This window comes from Choristoneura fumiferana, chromosome 13, assembly GCF_025370935.1.
Source record: "Choristoneura fumiferana chromosome 13, NRCan_CFum_1, whole genome shotgun sequence".
In the NCBI taxonomy this organism is placed as follows: Eukaryota; Metazoa; Arthropoda; class Insecta; order Lepidoptera; family Tortricidae; genus Choristoneura; species Choristoneura fumiferana.
In genome coordinates this window covers 3,566,163-3,591,247 of record NC_133484.1, presented here as the reverse complement: position 1 = coordinate 3,591,247, position 25,085 = coordinate 3,566,163, and the positions used below count along the sequence as shown (strand labels likewise).

Here is a 25,085-nt window from a genome sequence, read left to right as displayed (position 1 = left end):
TCTTCAAACAGTATTGAAATTACAAACTAACATAACACGGTTATAGCACGCAGCACGGAATGCTGAGGACCTGGGTTCCATTCCCAGTCATCATCATCATCATCATCCCAGCCTATATACGTCCCACTGCTGGGCACAGGCCTCCTCTCAGAACAAGAGGGCTTGGGCTATAGTTCCCACGCGGGCCCAGTGCGGATTGGGAACTTCACACGCACCATTGAATTGCTTCGCAGGTTTGTGCAGGTTTCCTCACGATGTTTTCCTTCACCGCAAAGCTCGTGGTAAATTTCAAATGTAATTCCGCACATGAATTTGGAAAAACTCAGAGGTGCGAGCCGGGGTTTGAACCCACGACCCTCTGTTTGAGAGGCGATAGGTCAAACCACGGCCACCACGGCTTTCCATTCCCAGTGCTGGTCCCTTTTTCTGGTTTTTCTGTGCATCTATGTCTCAGTTTGTATTTTCGATATGGTTTCACGGGATACCCGTAAAAGTAACAAATTTGGAGTTGAAATAAAAAATACAAGAAGACTCCAAAAAACCAATCATAATCTTCAAACAATGTTACTTAAAAATCCTAATTCAACTGCAGACCACATTGTGCTCTCGAGAAAAGCCGTGCGCAAAAGCTAGGTTCTGTAAGATATAATTTTAAAGGTTCTTACCAGAATAGTGGTGTTCGCTCTTTTTTGTCTCCTTCTAAGCGCATGAGGTAGAAAAGGAACGCACTACTCAGCATGAACATGAGCGTCTGTTTCGATTTCGTCATCGAAATGTAACCAGCTCTTTCCGCAGTACGAAGCCAGTACTCCAACATCTGTGAACAGCAATCATTATTATTTTGTTATTGATATTTCTGGCCAAGTGAGCGCGTAGCACGAGCGAAGCGTCTCCGTCCCACCTGGGGCAAAAATGTTTTCGGTCATTTTTCCCGGATGTCTATTGAGGAGAATACGGGAAAAGTTTCTTAAAATGTGAAATTTTGGGAGAATGTTCTAGATAACTGTTTTTTTTTGACTATTTGTTTTTGGGAATTGTTCAAGATGGCAGAGTCATGGCGGTTGAAAACTTAAAAAATGTGTTGTCGTCATGGTTTTCATAAATATACATAGACATAGACATAGACATAACTTTATTTCGACATCGAACTTAAAATAATACATAATTTACAGAAAATAAAAACATTTGATGATGTCGAAAAGGAATTGACTCAGCATTATGCTGCAGTAAGTATATGCTGCCTACTACAGCGCTGATTTTCAGCCAACACCTTCATATCTTTGCACCTAATGTGTAGATAAAACATTTTTTAATATTCATTGTTCATTCATTAAGTACTGGTAATTATTGAGCTGGCCACAATTTGCAATGAGCCCCGACTGTCGAACTTTAAAGGAGTTTTAGACAAAAAACTTGATTTGTTTTCCCTTTTTAGCTGTTGCGTTGCGTTTTCGATTATATTTTTTTTATTAAAAGACCATCATTAGGGTGAATGAATTTATGGCAAGCGCGCAAACCGCACTATCCAGCGCTTGTCCTGAAGATTTTTTTCTGAAAAGACCGGAACGTGACGTATCATTCGATTTCAATGACTTAGTTGATAAAAAATACTTACCAAGCTGGAGAAGAGATTGATGACTAGACTTCTCCGGCTAGGTGGCTCAAGGTATATGCAGACTCCATTTATCGTGCTTGGTATTAAAAAAATAGCGTGGTATTGGAATTTACTACCAAGCATTCGTCTGAAAAATACAATAAGATATCTGTAATAATTGATTGTATCATCAACACTATCATTTAATAATACGGAAAATAAAACAATTATACGGCTACTTAATTACACATTAGTCCATTACTAAGGTAATTATTACTGCCTAATGAGTTATTATCGAGATCCATCTATTTACATGTCAAATTCAATTGAAATCCGTCCGGCTGGACAAACTTAATGCAATTTAACTAACTGATGATTCAGTTTTTTTTAACTCTCGATTCTCCTCATTTGGGCGGAGATTTTGAATTGTGTGACGGCTTTGAAAAGTGGTCACTGGTTTTTATTTGCATTTGCTATCTTTATCGATCTTGCCTTTGTGTTAAAAATTCACCTTACATCACGTTTAAAAGTATCCAAGTGCCCTCAATTGATCAGTTATCTGAGTTAATAATGTATCTTATACCTTTAAACGAGCAATTCCTCTTATATATATGTGTTATATGTTCTTTTATTCTTGTATATACGTTGTTCATGTATATTAATGTATATTTTGGAGATCTCAGAAACGGCTCCAACGATTTCGATGAGATTTGGTATGTAGGGGTTCTCACACACACACACACACACAAATATCACGCCTTTAGTCCCAAAATGGGGTAGGCAGAGCACACGAAACGTTACCGCTTAGCCACTTTTAGCAATTTTAGGTTTTAAGTTTGACAAAAACGGTACAATAGTGACAAGTTGCTAGTCTGTCGCGTACGGAATACCTTAACCTATATCCTCAGTCGCCTCTTACGACATCCACGGAAGAAATGGAGAGGTGTTATTCTAACCCGACACCATACGGGTTTTCAGGAATGAAAAATCGATCTAGCTTGGTATTATCTCTGGGAAAACGCTTGGTACCGAGTTTCGCTCAGGTACTACTACATTAATGTCGCTGTCGTACGATACATTATTAAAAATAGAAAATTACCTGAGAATACATCCCAAGGTACAGCAAGTACCACAAACTACGGCGCCCAGCAGTGTAGACCGGGCATAGTACTGCCCCATTTTGATCCATTCTTCTTTGTTTTTTAACTTTTTTCCTCGCATCGCAATTTGTGCCTACAAAAATAAGTTTTAATTAAAAAAAAATTTTTTTTGCCCGCCATACTTTTTTTAACTATCATTCATTGTTATCCAAGATTTAAAAAAAAAGTATTTACTGGTCCAGCCAGTCCAGTTGGTCTAGGTCGCTGTGGCGTAATGTGACACGGCAAGCATAGAGATGCCAGTTCAAATTTTTATTTACAGACAGATCTATAGATCTGGATCTGGATCTTCATAATGACTATAATTTGCCATCTACATCCGTCTACTGCTCGAAATTTCCGCGATGTTATCGGTCCACCTAGTGGTAGGTCTGTCAATACTGCGTCTTCTAGTTCGTGGTCGCTATATACGTGGTTATGAACCTTTCTCCTTCAACGGATATTTGCTCTTCGAGCGCTTTGGACTGCCGATTGCCACTTCAACTTACATTCCAGGAAACTCAATCACGAACCAGGGTGAACCATCGTGCTATTAACGTCATGTTAACATCTCATACATTTGCCAAAGAAATCATAGCGGAATTTATTATGAAAAGGTTCAACTCTAGTACGTGATACAGTTTCTCGCCTGTACATATTCATCTGTTAACATTATCACAAACTTACCGCATAGATTAAGGAATAGAATTTAGCACTGCCTATGAAGGAATGCATGTATGTGTATGGAATGGAGTCCACGCAACTCTCATTCCATGGATGGAGAAGGACATTGCAGTCTAAATCTGGGTAGGCCTTGGCAAAAAAGGGCTTGCTTATTTCCATGATTTTGCGATTTCTTTTGAGTTCAGGCTACCTGAAAGTAAACAATTATACCAATTATTTTCAATCATAAATAACATTATCAGAGGGTACTTTACTATCGATTACTAGCAACCTGAAGCCTTATTGTTTAATACGCTTAGGGCCCATTTCACCAGTCATATAAAATCCTATGAGACAGATACCTGTGATGCTGTCTCTGTTTATTTTGTCCGAATAAACAGAGATAGCATCACATTGATCCGTCACATAAAACCAGTGAACGGTGAAACATGCCCTTAGAGTCACAACCGCTTTCACCGCTTCTTCCGTCGCACTATATAAGATAAGAGTAGAAAAAGATGGTAAATACGAAGGAGAATGTACTAATGAATACGAAGGAGAAAAGCTAATGCGCTTAGCTAGATTTGTATACTATAAATTACTGTAGCTATTCATGAAAACCATGTTAAAATCTGTTGCGTAGTACAAGTATGGGGCTCAAAAGTTAGTCCGTTAGATGGCGGGAAGTCGTATTATAAAAAGTGCCTATAAAGCAGTACCATGATGGACTGACAGACAACTCAAACCCATTTGAATGACAGACTTTCATATATTTAACAGACATATTACTCGACAAACATAAAAGATAGCGGATAGATAATAATAATATCTTGGGACAAATTACACCAACTGACTTAGAACAAAACTAGGAATTGAACAACAAAACAGTTTTATTCAGAAACGACAAAATGCGCGTATTTCCGAATGGAGTACGTACACACACAATCAAACAAATTATCATGGCCAATGAGGTTGTTGTCTACTACATTTTTTTACAGAAGGAAAGCATTTGCGCTCCTCAGTAACAGGCGCTTTAGAATTGGACCATGAACTCTTCATTGACAATGTTCAAATAGCAATTGACATAATCAAACAACAACTACACTGGACCACGTATCATGGATGATTGCAGTAATTTTCCACCTACAGGGAAATCTAGTAAATTGAAGATGTTGTGGGCGTTACAACACTATAGATTCTACTAGTTACTAAGAACAGAACAGATTGAACTCTTCTCAAGTTGCTTATTTCTACTATGCTACTTAAGCAGCAGCACCAGCGACATCTATGTATGAGATATGTATGCATAGGAAAAATTCGTGTCTTGGTTCCTGTTCAGCAGTGGTGTAGGAGTTATAGCACGCAGCACGGATTGCTGAGGACCTGGGTTCGATTCCCAGTGTTGGTCTCTTTTTCTGGTTTTTCTGTGCATCCATGTCTCAGTTTGTATTTTCGATATCGATATTTCAATTTTCGATATTCAGACACGTGCCCATTTCAATACATCACCGATACCGCAACAGTTAGTAACAGTATACCGATGCTTTATTTAGTTGAAAACGAAAAGTTTCTCGCTCGCTAATCCTGCCGTAAAGCAGGAGTGCTTGCACTGTTGTGTTTCGGTGTGGAGAGTAAGACAGCCGGTGAAATGACTGCCACTTGAGGTATCCCATCTTAGGCCTCTAGGTTGGCAATCTTCCTGGTGTTGCAGGTGTCTATCTATGGGCGGTGGTGATCTCTTATCATCAGGAGACCCACTTGCTCGTTTGCCATCCAGTCGAATAAAAAATAAATAAATAAAACGTCATAATCATCATCATCATCATCCCAGCCTATATTACGTCCCACTGCTGGGCATAGGCCTTCTCTCACAATTAAAGGGCTTGGAACGTAGTTTCCACGCGAGCCTAGTGCAGATTAGGACCTTCACATGCACACTATTGGATGTTTTCCTTCACCGTAAAGCACGTGGTATAAACTCAGAGATGCGGAGCCGGGGATTGAACCCACGACAATAGGATTAGGAATAGGAATATGATATGGATATGGATTAGGAATAGGATTGAGAGGCGATAGGCCAAAACCACTAGGCCACCACGGTTTTTTTACAAGCTTTTAATGAACTTGCCCTGTTCGTTTATTTATTTCTTTATTTATTTACGAGTGGGTCAAATCTTGCAAGTTAAATTCAGTAGTCCGATCGACTTGAAATTTGGTAAACTTATGTAAATCTGGTGACAATACAATAATCTGATACTGACATCCTGGTAGTGAAGCCAGGATCGTCTCCACAGGACGGAGCTCGTCAACGGTTAATGTCATCGACTTGATTGGTATTCAAATGTAGTTTGGGTGACAATATAAGTACAGTCAACAAAAAAGTCATCAAATTATCACGCGCTGTTCCCTCGAGAACTGTGCATTTTTCCGAGATAAAAAGTAGCCTATGTCACTCTCGGGCTCATAAACTATCTCTGTGCCAAAAATCACACACTCCGTTACGGCGTGAAATACGGAAAAACACACAAACATACAAACACACTTTCTCATTTATAATAATAGTATGGATTTACGACGTATCCATGACTTTTAACCCTTAAGACGCTAAAATATTCACCCAATTGCATTGAATAGAAAGACTCAACCTAAAAAGAGTACAATCATCGTTGATAAATTAACATACACTTTATATATGTATGTTGTGAACACTATATGCGCTATCTGCAATTCATTAGGTCCGTTGAACTGTAAATCACTTAAAACGAATCACGTTAGCAACTTAAAGTCAATCTTATCATTGTAAGATAGAGCTCAGATTTGTTTTTTATCGCATAATGATGAGATACAGGATGCTGCGTGCTGAAGGCTTAGGTCATGAATATTGTACATGCCTTTAGGTTTGTGTTTAACCTTAGACTTTGTTTTAACGAGATATACAAGCATCGACATCTATGTTAGACTGTATGTTTCTTACATTTTGACTTGATTTTGATCGGTCGATCGATTTTGACGACCAGCCAAGTGGTTAGAGAACCTGACTACGAAGTTTCGGGTTCGATTCTCGGCCGGGGCAGATATTTGTATGAATAATACGAATGTTTTTTCTCGGGTCTTGGATGTTCAATATGTATTTAAGTATGCATTTATCTATATAAGTATGTTTATCCGTTGCTTAGTATCCATAGTACAAGCTTTGCTTAGTTTGGGACTAGGTCAATTGGTGTCAAGTGTCCCATGATATTTATTTTATTTAAAAAAAAAGCGCACTAAATTTGTTCACAGAGCGGATTTGTGAATATATAATAATATTGAGGATTCATGGACCGCAGGTTTTGTTCCAAACAGCTAGTCTAGTGCCGTAACGTACATAGATATCAATGTGTATGTCGGCGGCCGATCGTAAATCCGCCAGATCACGAAATTTCTAGGCATGTCGTGAAATAGCCCGTTTTCACGATATTCCTTGGATTTTCGTGATCTGGCGGATTTTACGATCGGTTGTCATAGAGTCATAGAGCCATTTACTGCTTAAGACCTACACAATCGATATCTAAATAGAAATAGTGTAAGTTGATTTTTTACAAAACAACCGGGTTCGATTCCCGAGCTGAGAACAGGTTTTTTTTTAAATGTATGAATGCAGTTTTTCTTCTTATTAAAATCGATGACATGGTTCCTAAGAACAGATCTTCGTATGTCTTGTAGTTTCAGACTTTCCCATACTGACCGATTTAAATGAGACACCCTGTATATATATTTTTTATGATATCATTTAATAATATTGTAAATCTGTTTTAAAAATATACCTCGATGAGGTTTTTTCCGGATTCTTCTCAACAGAGGTTTTTCCGAACCGGTGGTAGATTTTTTTGACATTCATAAGTGCTTGTTAGAACCTGAATTGAATAAAGATATTTTAACTTTGACTTAGATTTTAGTTTGAAGCAATCATACATAATACTATCCGGTTGATTTATAAGTATAACTTTTGCATTGCTTCAAGGGGTTAGCAGGCCTGAGAATTTGATATTTATATAATAACCTCTAGCATTTCTGTAAAAAAGGCCCTTGACAGACGGACAGACAGACGGAAAGACGAATATACAGACAAACAACAAAGAAGCTAGGTGCATGCGGTAGGACCTTGTGCAAGGTCCGCCCGGATTGCTACCACTATCTTGCTCGCTAATCCTGCCGTGAAGCAGCAGTGCTTGCAATGTTGTGTTTCGGCGAGGAGAGTAAGACAGCCGATGAAATTACTGGCACTTGAGGTACCTATCCCATCTTATGCCTCTAGGTTGGCAACGCATCTGCAATCCCCCTGGTGATGCAGGTGTCTATGGGCGGTGGTGATCTCTTACCATCAGGAGAACCACTTGCTCGTTTTCCATCCAGTCAAATAAAAAAAAAACGCCGCAAAAATTCATGACTTTAATTCGCTTATCCCTCCAACTCTACCGAAATCAAACAAATTAACTAACGATACGCTAATATTTAATTAAAAATTAATCATGCGATTAATTAATCAACAGACACGTTTAGCGCAATCATCGGCGCGTTAAGTGTTAAGATATTAAACGGCGTAATTAGGGAACAAAACAAACGAGTAATTCCGATTTCGGGCGTATACAGAGCACACCAAACATTATTATTGTACGTAGCGTCAGATTGTTGAATGTAGCGTAAGATTAGCGTGACGGTTCCGAATATAATATTTACAATACAATACAATAACTCTTTATTGCACACCAACACATAAGCACTACAGAAAACACAGAACCCATAGAGATTTAGGTAGGGGGGTATTTAGTACGATTGACGATTTTCTAGCGTCTTTCGAAGTAGTTCAGCTATTCGACAAAAAAGATGGGCGCTTTAAATTGCTACCAGAAGTATGGTATTTGACACTGCCATTAATCTATTGAAGTACACTTTATGAGATTTCAAAACGCGATTTTCCTATTGATTTTTGTAAGATTAGTGAGTATCGATGTTATTAATTTCCCAATTCTATTGACTATGTTTATTTGTATCAAAGCAACCAAAATAAAAACCCTCAAATACAATATTTTTATTATACTAATGGGCTGTTTCACCACCCATTGAATTATTTTATTTGACGGATAAATGTGAAGCCGAGAAGTGAAAACAAACAGAGACAGCATCACATTTATCCGTCAAATAAATTTAATCAATAGATTGTGAAATACGGAGTAAGACATCAATTCTGATTAATAAATGATCGATTTCTGGACTTAAAAGAAGATTTCATGAAAAATTACAGAACTGTAAACTGTCTATTCTGAAATAATTCATCAAAATAAATGCTGAGCTGATTTCGTCATCATAACTCAAACAGATTTTTATCTTAATCCTAGCAAATTAGGCTAAGCTCAGATATAAAGTGATTATGCTTATGTGGCATTAGAAAACTAAATGCATAGTCTTTAAATACTGCTATCAACTGTGACAGCGTATTTAATAAGTTAGGTCTTCTTTAAATTGGTCTATACGGTTGTTGTCATTGAAATCGATTAAGAGGATTCATAAAGTGCTTAGATTGAAACCGAAAAATATGGTTTTACATTTATTTTCTATAACCTGGGGTTTTGATACATTTTGAAAACAATGATAGGTATTATTAGTATTTTTAATTTAACCGACTTCAAATAAAGATGTTCTAAATTGTTTATTGGTTTAATTCAGTCACCTAAGACATCAAGGAGGAGGAAATATATTTTCTTATTCGGTCTTACATAAATTCCAAAAAAATATAGTTTTTTTAAAGTAAATTCTATGTCTATTCTTATACTGTCCAGGCTATTCGGTTGTGGAATTCCTTACCGATTGACTTACGACGGGCAAAATCTCTGTCACTCTTTAAATCTAGGCTTAAGGAGCACTATCTGTCATCGTGTGATAATTAGCTTTATCCTAGTTAATTTATTTATTCATTAATTTATATGTGGCTGTTTATCCCATTGCCTATATTTATTTTAGACGTGTATAATATGTACGATAATGTGTATGTGTAGATGTGTTTTTGTTGTATTTTAATTTTTCTGATCTACTGTTAATGCACCACCTGCTGTGAACTAGTCCTTCCTTCTTTCTGTAAAAAGGTTGCCGGGAAGAGAATTTTCTCTGTGTACCTGTTTTCTATATCGCTTACTATTTCTGGTGTACAATAAAGAGTAATTGTATTGTATTGTAAATCTTTTTTATTTATATTACCTACTGTTTATTAAAATTCTCTAAATTTTTGTTACATTAGCATAAAATCTAAAAATAAAAAATAAACAAATTATTAGGTGTTTGCTCTACAGGTTGAACACACATAGGTTAAGAAATAAATAAATATGAAAATAAAATACGCACCAAGAAAAATCACAACTGTGTACACCAATCACCGCTGAATGCCTTGTATTTCCTTCAGTCGAATCACAAAGTCAAATTAAACGGCTAATTAAAAAAAAATCACAAGCACAAACAGGTGTAAAGTTCATGCCACAGTCTCAGTATTAAATTGTGTAACTCTACGCACTCGCGATAAGGTTTGAAATTAAAATGCGGTATTACGAATTGAATGAGCACTTTGTTTGATGGGTAGCGCGTGCGTCGCCTAGAGCGTGAGTGTTGGTTTGGAGTGCGCGCGCACCGAGACTAGTGTTGCACTGCTTAGTAAGGGCCAGCGTCCACGAATGTACACATCGTGTGGATCGTATCAAGCGAAATAAGTACACACGTAAACTTGCACTAAATCACGCTTAATTAAAGTCAAAGTCAACATCAAAATAACTTTATGCAATTTAATGCAATGCAAATGAGGCATTTGATGTAATTTTTACTTAGTTGATAATTAAACGGGTATAGTGATTACTTTATTACAAGTTGACAGGTTTTGCTGCAATTAAAAAAATAACATTTTAAGTTAGTATTTTTTTTTATTATTTCGCTTCGTCTGTTGGGGTAAGTACTTTGATTTCTTTAGAGTTATAATAATAAATTATTACAAATTCCCAAGAAAAACTAACCTTTTTTTATTCCTATAAGAATAAAAATTACAGACATGCTTTTCTACCTAAAAAATAGGTTTTATTATGCAAAGCGTACAGTGTCTATACGTGGACATCAACCTTAAAAGAATTTCTAGCAGAACTAGGCGTTATCGCGTAACATTAGGGTCGTGAGTTCGACATTTATGTAATACTAGCTTATGCCCGCGACTGCGTCTGCGCGGATCTAGGTTATCGCGCGGTGGCTCCGCTACTGGAATAAAAGGTATCCTATGTTGATCTTTGGGGCTTAAACTACCTATACACCAAATTTCGGAAGTTTTCGGAATGACGTGTCAGATATTTTTGCACGGTCCGCTGTGGGATTATTAATGCTGGTGACTGTACTATGAATCATGACGCGTGTCTTATCTAGTAGTAGATCAATCGTTTTTAACAATGATAGGTGATTTATGAGCCAGCAGTGATTTAGTGGCCACTAAAAAATGTAGATTTAAGACTTGAGGAAAATGTGCGATTGTTTCCATAAAATATTGAAGTGTTTCACTATAAAGTTAAATTGTGTAAAATTGTACCTATTTTATTTATGTGTCTTTTATAATAGTGAATAAATGTCTTCTTTATTTCAAATAATAGCTCTATCATGCAGTTTTATTGTATTTTAAAAACATAAAAGCAAAACAACGGAAAATACAGAAGTATTCCTACGTAAAAGTAAGATCTAGACTGCCAGACAATACACAGTCTAAATCACGAGCTATATAAGTAAGTATATAGCTATTCTATAGACCTAATTATTTTGGGAAACTTATCTAAAATACTTTTCAAGCATTGAAAATACAAACTGAAATATAGATGCACAGAAAAACCAGAAAAATAAGACCATCACTGGGAATCGAACCCAGGTCCTCGGTATTCCGTACCGCGTGCTGTACCGCTACACCACTGATGGTCAACGGTACCGACACGAATTTCCCCTATGCACCTCATATCTCAGCTTGTTTGAAAAAGTAAAAATTTGGAATTGAAATAAAAAATACAAAAAGATTCCAAAAAAACAATTTTACTTTTCACGCACATAAATTTTACGTTCCTTATATCCACTTGCATAACTGATAAGTACTATAATTGTTTGCCTGTATTTTTATTTTTACTTTTATTTTTGTTTGTGTGTGTGTGTTGAATTTGTGTGAATAAATGTCTTTTGACTTCCTCTCTCTCTCTCCTACTACGAAAAGCTCACATAGTTGAACGTTTTTTATATGCAATTAGGTGGTTACTTGTCTTAATTGGGCCAATAACTTTTTTACCGACACTAATCTGTCCGCGACGTTTTTCAAACGATTGCAGATTTTTGTAAGTAAACATGTTTTTTCTGTAATATAATAGATAGTGTTCATGAATACATGCCGTCCTAGGTAAATTCAACCTATTAAACCGTGAAATATCTTGTTGGAAGTACGATTTTTTGGTAACGTCAGAGACAATTTTGGTAACGCAGGAGACGCCCAAAGTGTCGGTAAAATAGTTGGTTCACAATCGATAGTTGTAACGTTTTTAATTTGTTAAATTGTGTCGATATTTGTAACGACACAATTTTTCGATAACGGTGTGGTAAAGTATAAGTAGTAGAGTAGTACTATTATATCGAGGGATGTACTCTTAATACAAGACTCGATGTAAACTGACCCTAACGCAAACGCGTTCGCCACAGTTTGACGAATCAAAAGCTTAACAAGCGAGCAGTACCCTTAGTGTAAGTTTTCGGTTACAAAATACGTCTGATCGCGTTCGCGTTAAAATCTCAATTTGTATGGAAACACAAACATCGCAAACGTTCCGCTTGAGGCGCTGTTCGTGTTTCCATATAAATTGAGATTTTAACGCGGACGCCATCGAGACGTATTTTGTAACCGAAAACTTACACTAACGGGTACAGACGCTTAAAAATATCGCGCGATATGAGCATTAGGGAAAAGTGTTACATTTTGATATCAGTGACTGACGATCCCGTTCCAAAAAAGTCACAGTGAAAAGTCATCGTGATTTTGTCACGCCTGTTACTCGTGTCTCTGCATGATATTTGTGACACGTCACGGTCCTGTAATGAACGTTTTTTTGGCACACTGTTATTTCAACGTGACTATATCACGCGCGTTATTCAGTCATACTAATATTATAAATGCGAAAGTGTGTGTGTTTGTACATTTGTCCGTCTTTCACGTCGGAACAGAGCGACAAATCGACGTGATTTTTGGCATAGATAGTTTTATGAGCCAGAGAATGACATAGGCTACTTTTAATCCCGGAAAAATGCATAGTTCCTGAGGGAAAAGCGCGCGATAACCGAATTTCACGCGGGCGAAGCCGCGGGAAAAAGCTAGTATCACCATATGATATTGTCGCGGTGCTATTTCGCCACTTCCGAACATTCCCGACTGAGCCCGATTAGAACTGAGTCACAGTTACAGCACTCCACGGCGTCGTGATTTGAGTAACAGCAGGGCTACTCCGAAACTCGAAACTCGAAGTTCGTGTCGTGTGGTCCCTCTCGCTCTCGTATTAAATAGTATAAGTGTCAGAGGACCGCATGACACGAACTTCGAGTTTCGAGTTTCGGAGTAGCCCTGCAGAGACTGCGCTAGGCGCTAGGAACAGTAGGAACGTAAGTGATTTTGTAACGTTCTTTGTGAAAAGTCACAGTGACACCTTATGACGGCGAGTCACTGTGACTTCGTCACCGTGACGTTATTTATCCCCCATGTCTACATTAGCGTACTTCCAGTCGGGCCTTAGCCTAAGTAAATGCACTCGAACGTTTGTTAATTGCCTTCTAAGTCTGCTAATTACGAACACTGACCTACCTAGTTCAACACAATGACATCACATTACGAAAAATTTGCTCGTAAACGTGCGCAATGTCAGTGGAAAATTATCAGTTGCGACATAGACTAACAGAAATGAGGAATACTCATCCTCATCCCAGCCTATATACGTCCCACTGCTGGGCACAGGCCTCCTCTTAGGACGATAGAGCTTGGGCCGTAGTTCCCACGTGGGCCCAGTGTGTGGGAACTTCACACATACCATTGAATGCTTCGCATTTTTGTGCAGGTATCCTCACGATGTTTTCTTACACCGTAAAGCTCGTGGTAAATTGCATATCGTCGCTTCGGAGGTAAAGATACTAAAGCGACATTTGGCCAACTTTACAGGAGAGCGATTTAAAGTTTTTTTTTGACGAAAAAAATTCATAACTCGTTTCTTTGTGAACACATTCTAGAATTTCTAAGACTGTATGAAAGTCAATTCAGCATACTACGAACTGAAATGTATAATTTTGACCTAAGTACAATAGTTCAGGAGATAGGTGGCGCTTTAGTCATTCGTCTTCAACTTTTTGAGACAACGCAATAAGGTAAAAGGACTAAACGTAAGAATTGGTTTAATATATCATAATTTCAGATGACTAACGGGATATTTATTCTAGTTTATTTATCTTCAATTTACTTAATGGTGTTGATCAATTTCTTATCAAACTGTGTTTAATGCTTATTCACCAATAATCAAGCTATTTTACAACTGCATAATGCTTAAGTACCCTTAAATGATAATCATAAAACATTACAAATACTTAATAGACTTGCAAGTTAAATGATTTGAAATACAAAATACTAATTTTCAGATTGCTTTAACGAATGATCACTAATGGACCGTCTGCAGGGCTAATACGAAACTCGAAACTCGAAGTTCGTATCGTACCGTCCCTCTCGCTCTCGTATTAAATAGTATAATTGTCAGAGGGACCGCACGACACGAACTTCGACTTTAATCAATATTACTAAATTCAAAGAAAACACAGGAAATCGTAGAAACTTTTAAGTTTTATTTGACATTGGTTCTTGTTATCGTGTTATCTGTCTATCGTCAACTATTGGGGGATAGAGTTGTTCGCGTCCGTGGGCTTTAGCTATAGTTACCCACATGTGTCCCCTAGGTAGCGCTAAATGAACAACCTCATTCCTGGTGGTAGGCTTCGGCAGCGGTTTGTCACCACCCACCTAACTAAGTTATGCTGCAAAACGGTCTTGGCCATGTTCCAGCATAAAGTTAGGAGTAGCCATGTGGAGGGACGGGTCTGGGCAGGGACTTGCGTGCAAACCGGTTTCGGTACCGTCAGTTTACTGCACCGGGTGCCTGTTCGTGGAGGGTAGCGGAATCCGAAGCACCAGACCAGGCTCCTTGTGTTGTGGTTCACTTTCGTGTGCTGCTGGGTGAGCAGCACTGTGTCTGTTCAACTACCGTCTTTTCTAACCTATTCACTTTTGTCTTTCTCATCTCCTTCTTCTTTTCTTCCGGTGAAATTACTGCAATGGCACGTGAGGTATCCCATCTTAGGCCTCTAGGTTGGCAACGCGTCTGCAATACCCCTGGTTTGCAGATGTTTATGGGCGGTGGTGATCTCTTGCCATCAGGAGACCAGGATACCCAGACGCAGATAAAATGCGCCTTAGACACGGCGTACTCGCACTACCCAGGGTACAGCCTGGAGCATACTTTTAAGCCACGTGCTGGGGTCTGCTTGTACGTTCGTGATGACATCTGTACTCAGCGTCTTCACAACCTTGAGGATCCTAGCTTTTCCATTCTTTGGCTACTGATGGACACTGGTGTTGAACAAACGGTTTACGCTCTATCGGTCGCACAGCGGTGACTTGGAAACGACCAGGGTTTTTGATCACCTCAGTGTTACAGCACGGCGTGTGGTTCAGTAACGGTATCCGCGTGCGTAGTTGGTTTTCTTGGGGGACTTTAATGCTCACCGCGAGGACTGGTTGTTCCCGTATCAAGTCAGAGTCACGGACCATGCAGGAAGAGAAGCGCGCAAGTTTGCGCTTTCGCTAGATCTCACCCAGCTGGTTAAGCAGCCGACTCTCATACCGGAAATTTGTGTCGCAGTACTCTCTTCCCGATTGCTCAATCGGTTCTCGGCAAGTATGGCGATACAAGTAAGCAGATTGGGATGAGATGCATCATTTCTTGGCTTCCTATCCATGGCAGAAAACTTGTTTTCCCAGTGACGATACGTCGAGCTGCGCAGAAGCTGTTACCGATGTGTTGCATCAGAGTATGGAATATTTCATTCCTTTCTCTGACGTATCCACTGGTGGCAAATCTCGCCCATGGTTTAACGCTGAGTGCGCTCAAGCTGAAGCTATTAAGCACTCTACTTGCTTACTTACTGTGGGCTGATGCTCGATGTCGCAAAGCTCCGGACCGGATGTACACATTAAGAAACAGCTCTTCAACAAAGCTGCCATGTCCTGCAAAAAGGTCATACGGAAAGCGCGATTCCTCCATGTTGGTTGTATCGGTGCCAAATTTGCTTTCTACCGCTCTGAGAGTAAAGAAAAAGAAAAGAAATAAAGAAAATACATTTCTTAAGCGTTTTCGTCCTTAGCCAAATCGGTGTGTCTGATGATGGTAGTGCAGCGCCTCCCTCCATTCCTCACTGTGATACGTTTAAACAGGAGGTCGAAATACACCAAATGGAGGTTTTAAGAACGCTGCGTTCTCTGGACGTGAATAAAACTAGTAATAAACTATACCTGGAATTGTTTTAAAGACCTGTGCTCCGGAACTGTCTCCGGTTTTGACACGTCTGTTCATACTCTCCCTCAAGATGAGGCAGGTTCCGGTATCGTGGAAGATATTGTAGAGTACCTACCCAAAAAGGGCAGTCGTGCCGACGCGTCGAACTATCGGCCTATCGCAATCACCTCCATACTATGTAAGGTAATGGAGCGTGTATTGAATGCTAAGTTCCTGGTTGGTATATCTAGAAGGTAAGATCTCCTCAACGACCACCAATAAGGGTTCCGCCGAAATCGGTCCACTGGGGACCTTCTGGTATATGCTACTCACATTTGGGGTGAACCTGTTGAGAAGCATGGCGAAGCTCTTGCTGTGTCTCTCTTCCAAGGCATCCGATAGTATTTGGCACAGAGGCCTTCTTAGCAGGATTCCTCCTGTCCTATGCTCATGGATCTCTGATTTCCTGCGGAACCGATCTATTCGAGTCGTCATTGACGGATGCTCATCTGATCTCATGGCAATCAATGCCGGGGTGCCTCAGGGATCGGTCCTATCTGCAACTCTATTATTGCTGCACATTCACGATTTGCTCATACCCGATGTCTTTGGGTACGCAGATGACGCACAATTGCAGAGAGGTACCTTTCTAACGGCCCAGGCCAGCGATGATAAGATCGGGCACTCAGGGAGGTTATGGTACAGCGGACGAATTCGACCTCGGAGGCCATGTCCGATTGGGGCTCGGCCAACTCGGTCCAGTTCAGTGCTGCCAAGACACTGGCGTGTCTGTTTACCGCTAAGCGGAGACCGTTCACTTTGGCTCCTACAGTCCATAGGAGGGTATCCTTACCAACTAAAGACCACCTTGAGGTTCTTGGGTTAGACCTTCAATCTAGTCTCAACTTCGGTGCGGCTATTGAGTCCAGAGCGAAAACGGCTGCTAAAAAACTTAGTGTCCTATATAAGGTGAAACGGTATTTCACACCAGAGCAGCTTTTTACTCTTTACAAAACGCAGGTAAGGTCCTGTATGGAATACTTCTGTCGCCTTTGGGACGGTTCCGCCAAGTATCAGTTAGCAGCATTGGATTCGGTGGAGCGCCGGGCCCGAAGACTCTTCGGTGACAGTCCGCTGATCAGGAACAGGCTACGTAGCCTCAAGAACCATCGTACAGTTGCTTGTCTGTTTTTTTTTAAATATAGTACTTAAGTTGCATGTTATCTCATGTTTTATTTCAAATGAGATCACAGCAGATTTGTTTTTATATAGTAAAGCCTGGACGTTTAGAATAGCTAGATGTCAATTCATCATATCTCTATATCATACCCTATTTCCGATACATAGAAGTCTCACAATAAGGTTACCTTTTTATCATGTTCCTTCGTACCTAACTCTAATAACAGTCAATAGAGTTAGTGCACATAATCATAATAATTATTCGTTTACAAACTAATTTTTCTTAATCACAATCAATTATTACAGGTTTTGTTGCCAACACGCTCTATTATTGCGTTGATATAAAAGACGCGCATAGTACCTTACCTATCCTTGGTAAAGTGATTGTAACTTAAATTCCTAAGATTAAAGTCCAGATTACTTTGGCATGATATCTACAATTCGTATGAAAATATCGTGGCTACTTTTACTAACTGGCCAATATAATTAATTTTCCGTAAAAGAAAAATACCTAAACACTTCTTTTTTGACAATAAAATGACAGATTATTGACTTATTGGACCAAACATAATCCTTTAATATTATGTTTTTTTTACTAATTTAAATATTTTCTTTCTTTTGCTATGTTGTAATGACGCTAATACACCACAGATTCTGTTAACTGTTTTGTACTAAATACTCAAACGACTTAAATATATTCTTATCAGTAAAACCAAAATACTAAACGCATCCGAAACTTCAGAATAGACTGGAACAATTTACTAAAGCGACGAAGAATCATATTTCTTGATATGCACAGAGTACTAAAACGCCAAATGTATTTAAAGGTGAAGAATTACAAATGACTTAATAATATAAACGTGTAGAAATTAAAACAGGTAAAAGCACTAATGAGAAAATACTCAATTTAAGCGTCGGATTAGTAATAAGTGTCCCAAATTTAACTGATTTTTCAGGGACTAAAGCGCCAAAAAAGTCCTCTGATCGTCCCGAAACCCAGATAGATCGATGCAGAAAAATTCGCTGATTCCGGTGGTATATATAACTCAATTTGGCCCAAAGTGTCGCTTTAGTATCTTTACCTCCGAAGCGACGATATGTAATTTCGCACATGAATTTCGAAAAACTCAGAGGTGCGAGCCGGGGTTTGAACCCACGATCCTCTGCTTGAGAGGCCATAGGTTAAACCACTCGGCCACCACGGCTATGAGGAAGAGAGGGATAGAAGAGGATTTTTGAACGTAAGTCGGACGGTTTTGAAATGTCTAATGTTTGCTCAAACAATGTAATAGAACCGACCGTGTAGCTTAGCAAAGTGTCAAACAAAGACAGTATTTTTCATAATACGTGACAAGACGTGTGATGACTCGATAATGTTAGAAAGTGAAGTTACATTCATTTATTTGACGAATGAATTGGCTGTTGATTAGTGACTTTTCGCTGTGCAGCTAAAGGTATATAGGTAGCTAACGGGTTCTATTGTAATGTTTTTATATTTAAAATATATCCCATCCCAGCCTATATACGTCCCACTGCTGGGCACAGGCTTCTTCTCAGAACAAGAGGGCTTGGGCCATAGTTCCCACGCGGGCCCAGTGCGGATTGGGAACTTCACACGCACCATTGAATTGCTTCGAAGGTTTGTGCAGGTTTCCTCACGATGTTTTCCTTCACCGCAAAGCTCCTGGTAAATTTCAAATGTAATTCCGCACATGAATTTCGAAAAACTCAGAGGTGCGAGCCGGGTTTTGAACCCACGACCCTCTGTTTGAGAGGCGATAGGTCAAACCAATAGGCCACCACGGCGATTTAAAATGTATGTTTTTATTTATTTGCTTCAAAGCAACTAAAAATGAAATTTTACTGGTAGGTAATTAAAAAATAATTTGTTTTCCGGGTTATAATGTTTATAGAGTTTGGACCAGATGGCCTAGTGGTTAGAGAACCTGACTACGAAGCTTGAGGTCCCGGGTTCGATTCCCGTGTCGGGGCAGATATTTGTATGAAAAATACGAATGTTTGTTCTCTGGTCTTGGGTGTTTAATTTGTATTTAACTATGTATCTATATCTATATGTATAATTATATTTATCCGTTGCTTAGTACCCATAACACAAGCTTTGCTAAGCTTACTTTGGGACTAGGACAATTGGTGTGAATTGTCCCGTGATATTTATTTATTTATTTATATAGAGTTTCTTTTAATTGAAATATTTTTATTTGCTTTAACACTATGTGGATAAATGTGATGTTGGAATTTCTTATAAATACCTACTAACTTATAAAAGTTTTAATAGTGCTAGCTGCCCTCTAACAGTATGCATGCAAAACTTTTGGCTTAAATCTAGGTACCAAAATTAACAAAGATCAAATTATTAAAACTGCACAATCCATACTAATATATATTACAAATGCGAAAGTGTGTGTGTTTGTATGTTTTTCCGTCTTTCACGTCGAAACGGAGCGACGGATCGTGATTTTTGTCATAGTTTATGGGCCAGAGAGTGACATAGGCTACTTTTTATCCCAGAAAAATGCAGTTCCCGAGGGACCAGCGCATGATAACCGAATTCCATACGGTCGAAGCCGCGGGTAAAAGCTAGTATTACACATACTTAATAAAAAAAAATCATTATAAACCAAAATAAATATCCTAAGAATTATTACAGTAAAATTAAAATTAAATAAAACAAATGTCGTAATCAAAACTATTATTCCCTTAAATTAATAAAATCATTGAGGCTATAAAAATTGTGAGCTATAAGCAAATTTTCACATTTGCAACTATAATAAGGATGGTAATTTATTAAAAAATATTTATTAAAATGTATTATGTTTATTTTTAGTTGTTTAATCATGTTAACAGAACTAACCTCTAGACTAGAGGTTAGAGTACCTAGATAATAACTGTTGACTTTACTGCACACAAGATGTAGGAGATCTGAGTATTTGATATCAATCCTATTAATATCCCACTAATATACGACTTTTGATGCTAGACGGATTTTGATGAAATTTTGCACATAGGTGACTATGGCCTGAGGCTAATATTTCAAGATTCTTATTTTTTCTTTTGAGATACAAATCCTTTAACCTCCTGGGTCCTCGCGTAAAAGGACCAATTAACACTAAGATTAACAGCCGAATGTACTATATAAAGTACAAATTGTTCATTGAATAAAGAATTCTAAGAATTTTGAAATAATACCCAAAATAACAAAGTTTGTAGGTCAACCACGTATACGTCTTAAGCACTAAATTGTTAAAATACGTCAGGACTCAGGAGGTTAAAAACTCATTTTAGTTGAACAATACCATACAAATCACTTATTTGAACTTCATCACAATAGCGCAGAAAAAACATGTTTATCGTGATTTTTCGTGAATATTAATTATGTGTTTGCATTGCCACTAGGATTTAAATGAGCTGGCGTGCAAGTTTAAAACTTCTGTGTTTACACATAGGTTGCTATTACACTGCACTATTGGCTAGTCTTACATATTGAGTCGCAATTCATAAAATATCGAATCTTTTGACAATGTTTAATTTTTTAATAAAGCCAGAAAAACGAACGAAATGAACGAATAAAACTTTAATCGGAAATTGATTGCGACTGATATTAAAAGAAGAATAATTTAATATGGTGTAACTGAAAGTTAACATAGCATGCTGAGGAGCAACTTAAGAAGTTTATATCTACTCATAGTTCATTGATATGAACATTCGTAAGGGAAAGCCTGTATTAAGAGCGTATATACCTGCTGGCATTCTATTCCATTTTTTTTATGGAATAATCGAGAAAAAACTAACATAAATACAACGTTGCTAGCTCAACAGGTATAAACGCTCTTAATCAGTTATGAGAGATACTGTATGTACTTATCTGCACGTGAGTATTCAACTAGTATTTTATTGCCAGCGATGACCTATGGCTTTGAGACGTGGTCCTTGACTGTTGGCCTCTTGGAGCAACTCTTTGGTTGGTATCGTCCCTACCTAATATTTAATAATGTAGAGGCTTTAATAAGTATCCCAAATATATTTCAAATTAACCGCAGCCCGCGTTTTTGTATGCGAAGAGTTCGTTTATAGCAATCCCATGGGTTTTTTTTTACAATTTTACGTGATAAATTTTATGATAAGCCGTTTCCACGGTCTCAAACTTTCTCCATATCAATTAATCAATCGATCGTAATGAAATTTGTCACTTTAAGTATATAAACGCAACAAATAAACTTTATACTTTTATTTCTAATATTACTCAGGATAAGATTTACTAATCAAACCTTTGTATCATTTTAAAGTTATCGTTCTAAATAATAAATAAATTATATTTATCTATGATTGATGACACTTTTATCAGTTGTTTGTTACAAAGAATTATTTAATATGTTATTGTATGTGATTTGATGTAATTAAAATATATCACAGAAGTATAAAGTAAGAAAAAATAACTCTAGCAAGCTGAAACGCAACTGCGTATGTGGCTACAAAGCCTTATAAAATTAAATTTTCTCAGCTCAGTCTGCTACTAAATTACATGTGGCATGCCAAATTTTTGTCTCCAATTATTATAGCTACGGAGTAAAGCCACCTTGAAATTCCTTTTATTCTAAATACTGCAAGAATTTCTTAAAATACTTACTCATTGCATCTCATTGATCTTCAAGAAATACGTGAAAACTAGAGTTTATCCGAGGCTTCGCACGCATAAAAGGTAAAGGATAAAGGGATAAGTCCGCCTTTGTACAAGTATCTCAAAGTTTGTCAATTGTGTTTTGTTTATTTTCTTTTGACAATAAAGAGTTTACATACATACTTACATACATACATAAACTATTCGAACAATTCAAATGCCGGGATTTTACAAAATTCCCCTGGGAATTCCCAAAATCTATATCGTGATTGTCATTGAGGTTGTGTTAAGGACAACTGTCCAAAATTTCAAGACTCCAAACCCAGCGGTTGAAATTTCAAGATTTTATGCCTACCCTGTCGGAATAGCGGGATAAAAAGTAGCCTAATTGTTATTTCAGACATACAGCTACCTACATACCAAATTTCATGACTCTAAGCCCAGCGGTTATTAATTCGAGATTTTATCCCTATTCCGTGAGAATATCGGGATAAAAAGTAACCTATGTGTTATTCTAGATGTTCAGCTATCTACTTACCAAATTTCATGCAAATCCGTTTAGCCGTTTTAGCGTGAAGGAGTAACAAACATACTCTCTCACTCACTCACTCAAACTTTTGCATTTATAATATTAGTACGATACTGCAAGAATTTTTTTAACCATTTGACAGTCCGACAATACCAAAGTATTCAAAACCAAAACGCTTTAAACCCGTCCGTGGATACTTTATTTAGTGTAATAAAGTTTACCCTTGATTTTGTGCACAAATCTTATATTATAAGCTATTGTTATATAAATAGTACTTGATTGAGTAGTGATTAATTTACGTCACAAAAAAGCCGAGGTGGAAAAAAGCCGTGGTGGCCTAGTGGTTTGACCTATCGCCTCTCAAGCAGAGGGTCGTGGGTTCGAACCCCGGCTCGCACCTCTGAGTTTTTCAAAATTCATGTGCGGAATTACATTTGAAATTTACCACGAGCTTTGCGGTGAAGGAAATCATCGTGAGGAAACCTGTACAAACCTGCGAAGCGATTCAATGGTGCGTGTGAAGTTCCCAATCCGCACTGGGCCCGCGTGGGAATTATGCCCAGCAGTGGGACGTATACAGGCTGGGATGATGATGATGATGATTGCTGTTTATGTTATACCTAGTGCTATCCACGAAAACGCGTGATTTTTGCATAATTAGACGTTAATGACATTGTAATAAGAACCACGGCACGCGTCATCGTGAATGACTCTACCTATAATATGTATATGTATTGTATAAGTATTGTATGTAAGGTAAAATATAATTTAAGATTGTAATCAACACAGTATTTTTTTATCAGGTTGGTGTATGCTTCTTGTTTATTTAAAAAGTAAAAGAAACTTTGAACTTTGTTCATGAATGTTCGTTTTGTTTGCTAATTTATCTTTGCAGTTTTTTTGTTTTATATTTGAGAAAAGCACCGTACAAGCTTCGAACAATAAGTGCTATACTAAGTCCCTTTAGTAATGTTACTATACTATAACAGTTTATTTCTTTTAAGGCCTATAGAATTTGAAAAAAGTAAAGTAAAAGTAAAAGTAAAATAATCTTTATTGCCAAAAAAAACCTAGCTCAGTACAACTCACAAAAAATAAAAATAAATACAATAAAATTTAGAATAAAAACGAATTATTAAAAACTAAAAACACTAAGAATTTTAGCCAATGGGTCCCAATCTCAGCGTATGCTAGGCATGCCCAGCGCTGGTTTTCAGATTGGTGGAGTGAAATCGAATTTAGTATCGATTTGTCTTATCTCTCGCTTTTTTTCATGTTGAAATGAAAGTGACAGATTAAAGTCAAGTTCAAATATTTGGAATTCAGTGTGTGGACCCAGCACTGTCATCAGCACTTAAAAAAATAACTAAAACGTTACTTTGTCTCACGGCGTGAGCAAAACGCGATTTTGCTCACTGATTTTTAATAGCAAAACCTGCCTATTTGAGCTGCTGAGATAAAAAGAATATTTATATTGTATTGTTCTTTGTTTAAGTATGCCATAAACGGGCTCTTTTACATGTCACTGTTCCGAGACGCCCGGCGAAAGTTCGAAAAATAATGCCATCTGATCAGTGTATCAAAATAAAAAAGACTTACCCAGAAATATACTCACAACTTACAAAACAAAACAATATCACTGCACGGGAAACAAAATAGAACTAAACTTAGATTATATCATAATATATTCTGAATGAATACGATATCGTGTTAATTAGCATTTCAGCTGATTACGGTTTATCGTGAGAACGCTTATCCGCATAATTCGATTGTAATCGTAATTTGGATGGTAATTACAAGATTTTGAACTACTTGCTGTAACTCATTGGTTAGGTATAATGTAAACTAGCCGTTGCCCGCAACTCCATCAGCGAAGAATTTGTACGTCGCTATCTCGATGGGAACTATGTTTTCGGGAATATAAACTATTCTGTTTCTCTATATCCATCTAGGGCCATAAAATACCCCATAGTAATTTTAGTTCAACGGGCTAAGCGTACAGAGGTAATAGACAGACAGGTATTTTCGCATTGCAATACAATAAATTACATAATTTACAATCTTTATTGAGCACCAAATAGTGTAAAAACACAGTAGGTACATAAGAATAATGTTACAAGGCAAGCACAGCTATAGGCAGTTTTATTGCTTCAAAACGATCTCTTTAGTGTATTATTTATATTTATAATATTAATAGTACATTACTGTAGAGGCCGGGAAGTAGGGGGTTGCCGGCCAAGCAGATATTGACATTGGATAGGGATGCGAGGCCGGCAACCCCACGTTCCGGCCGAGGCTTGTGTGTGTAGTGCTTTTATCAAACATGACATGAAAAAAAAAAAACAAAGAAATCAAGCATGGCGGGACGCTAGTCTGGTCGCCCTGTTGCGTGCGCGCGTGTCGCGCTGGCTGCTTTCGGCTGACAAGGGCGGTGCTGCTGTGGCTGGCGGAAGTGCCAGCGATCGCACATTGAAACAAAAGACGGTCGTATTGCCGGCCAGCGGCCGAAAAAAATGTATGAAATCTCTTTGCAGGCCGCTAGAGTGATCGCGCGCAGGCTGCCGAGCCGCAGCGCCTGCAGTGCGATACTTCTCGGCCTACATTTGTAACACACCGTCAATATTTGGTGTCATGTTGAGAAAAGTTAAATTATAAATAAACCATCATATAATAATTAATACTTACTTTTAAATTTGCACGGAATCACGAAGTAGGTAGTAGGATCCAACTGGCAATT

At 37.9% G+C, this 25,085-nt stretch overlaps 1 protein-coding gene across 5 annotated transcripts in view; it reads right to left on the bottom strand.

Annotated features, from left to right (window-relative positions):
• Nucleotides 1–645: 645 nt before the first annotated feature.
• The window catches only part of LOC141433903 (transmembrane protein 135-like), a 70,001-nt gene continuing 45,561 nt past the window's right edge, over nt 646–25,085 (bottom strand). The window contains exons 1-5 of one of the 5 annotated variants that reach the window (XM_074096022.1): nt 23,948–24,026; nt 3,421–3,607; nt 2,694–2,827; nt 1,616–1,742; nt 646–817 (exon numbers count right to left, since the gene is read on the bottom strand). In XM_074096022.1, coding sequence (XP_073952123.1) covers nt 662–817; nt 1,616–1,742; nt 2,694–2,827; nt 3,421–3,576 — 573 coding nt within the window. In that variant the 5' untranslated portion in view covers nt 3,577–3,607; nt 23,948–24,026 and the 3' untranslated portion in view covers nt 646–661. Of the gene's footprint in view, nt 818–1,615; nt 1,743–2,693; nt 2,828–3,420; nt 3,608–9,774; nt 10,113–23,947; nt 24,027–25,085 lie in introns of those variants that run through there. The other 4 variants (XM_074096023.1, XM_074096021.1, XM_074096024.1 and 1 more) reach the window with 4 other exon arrangements.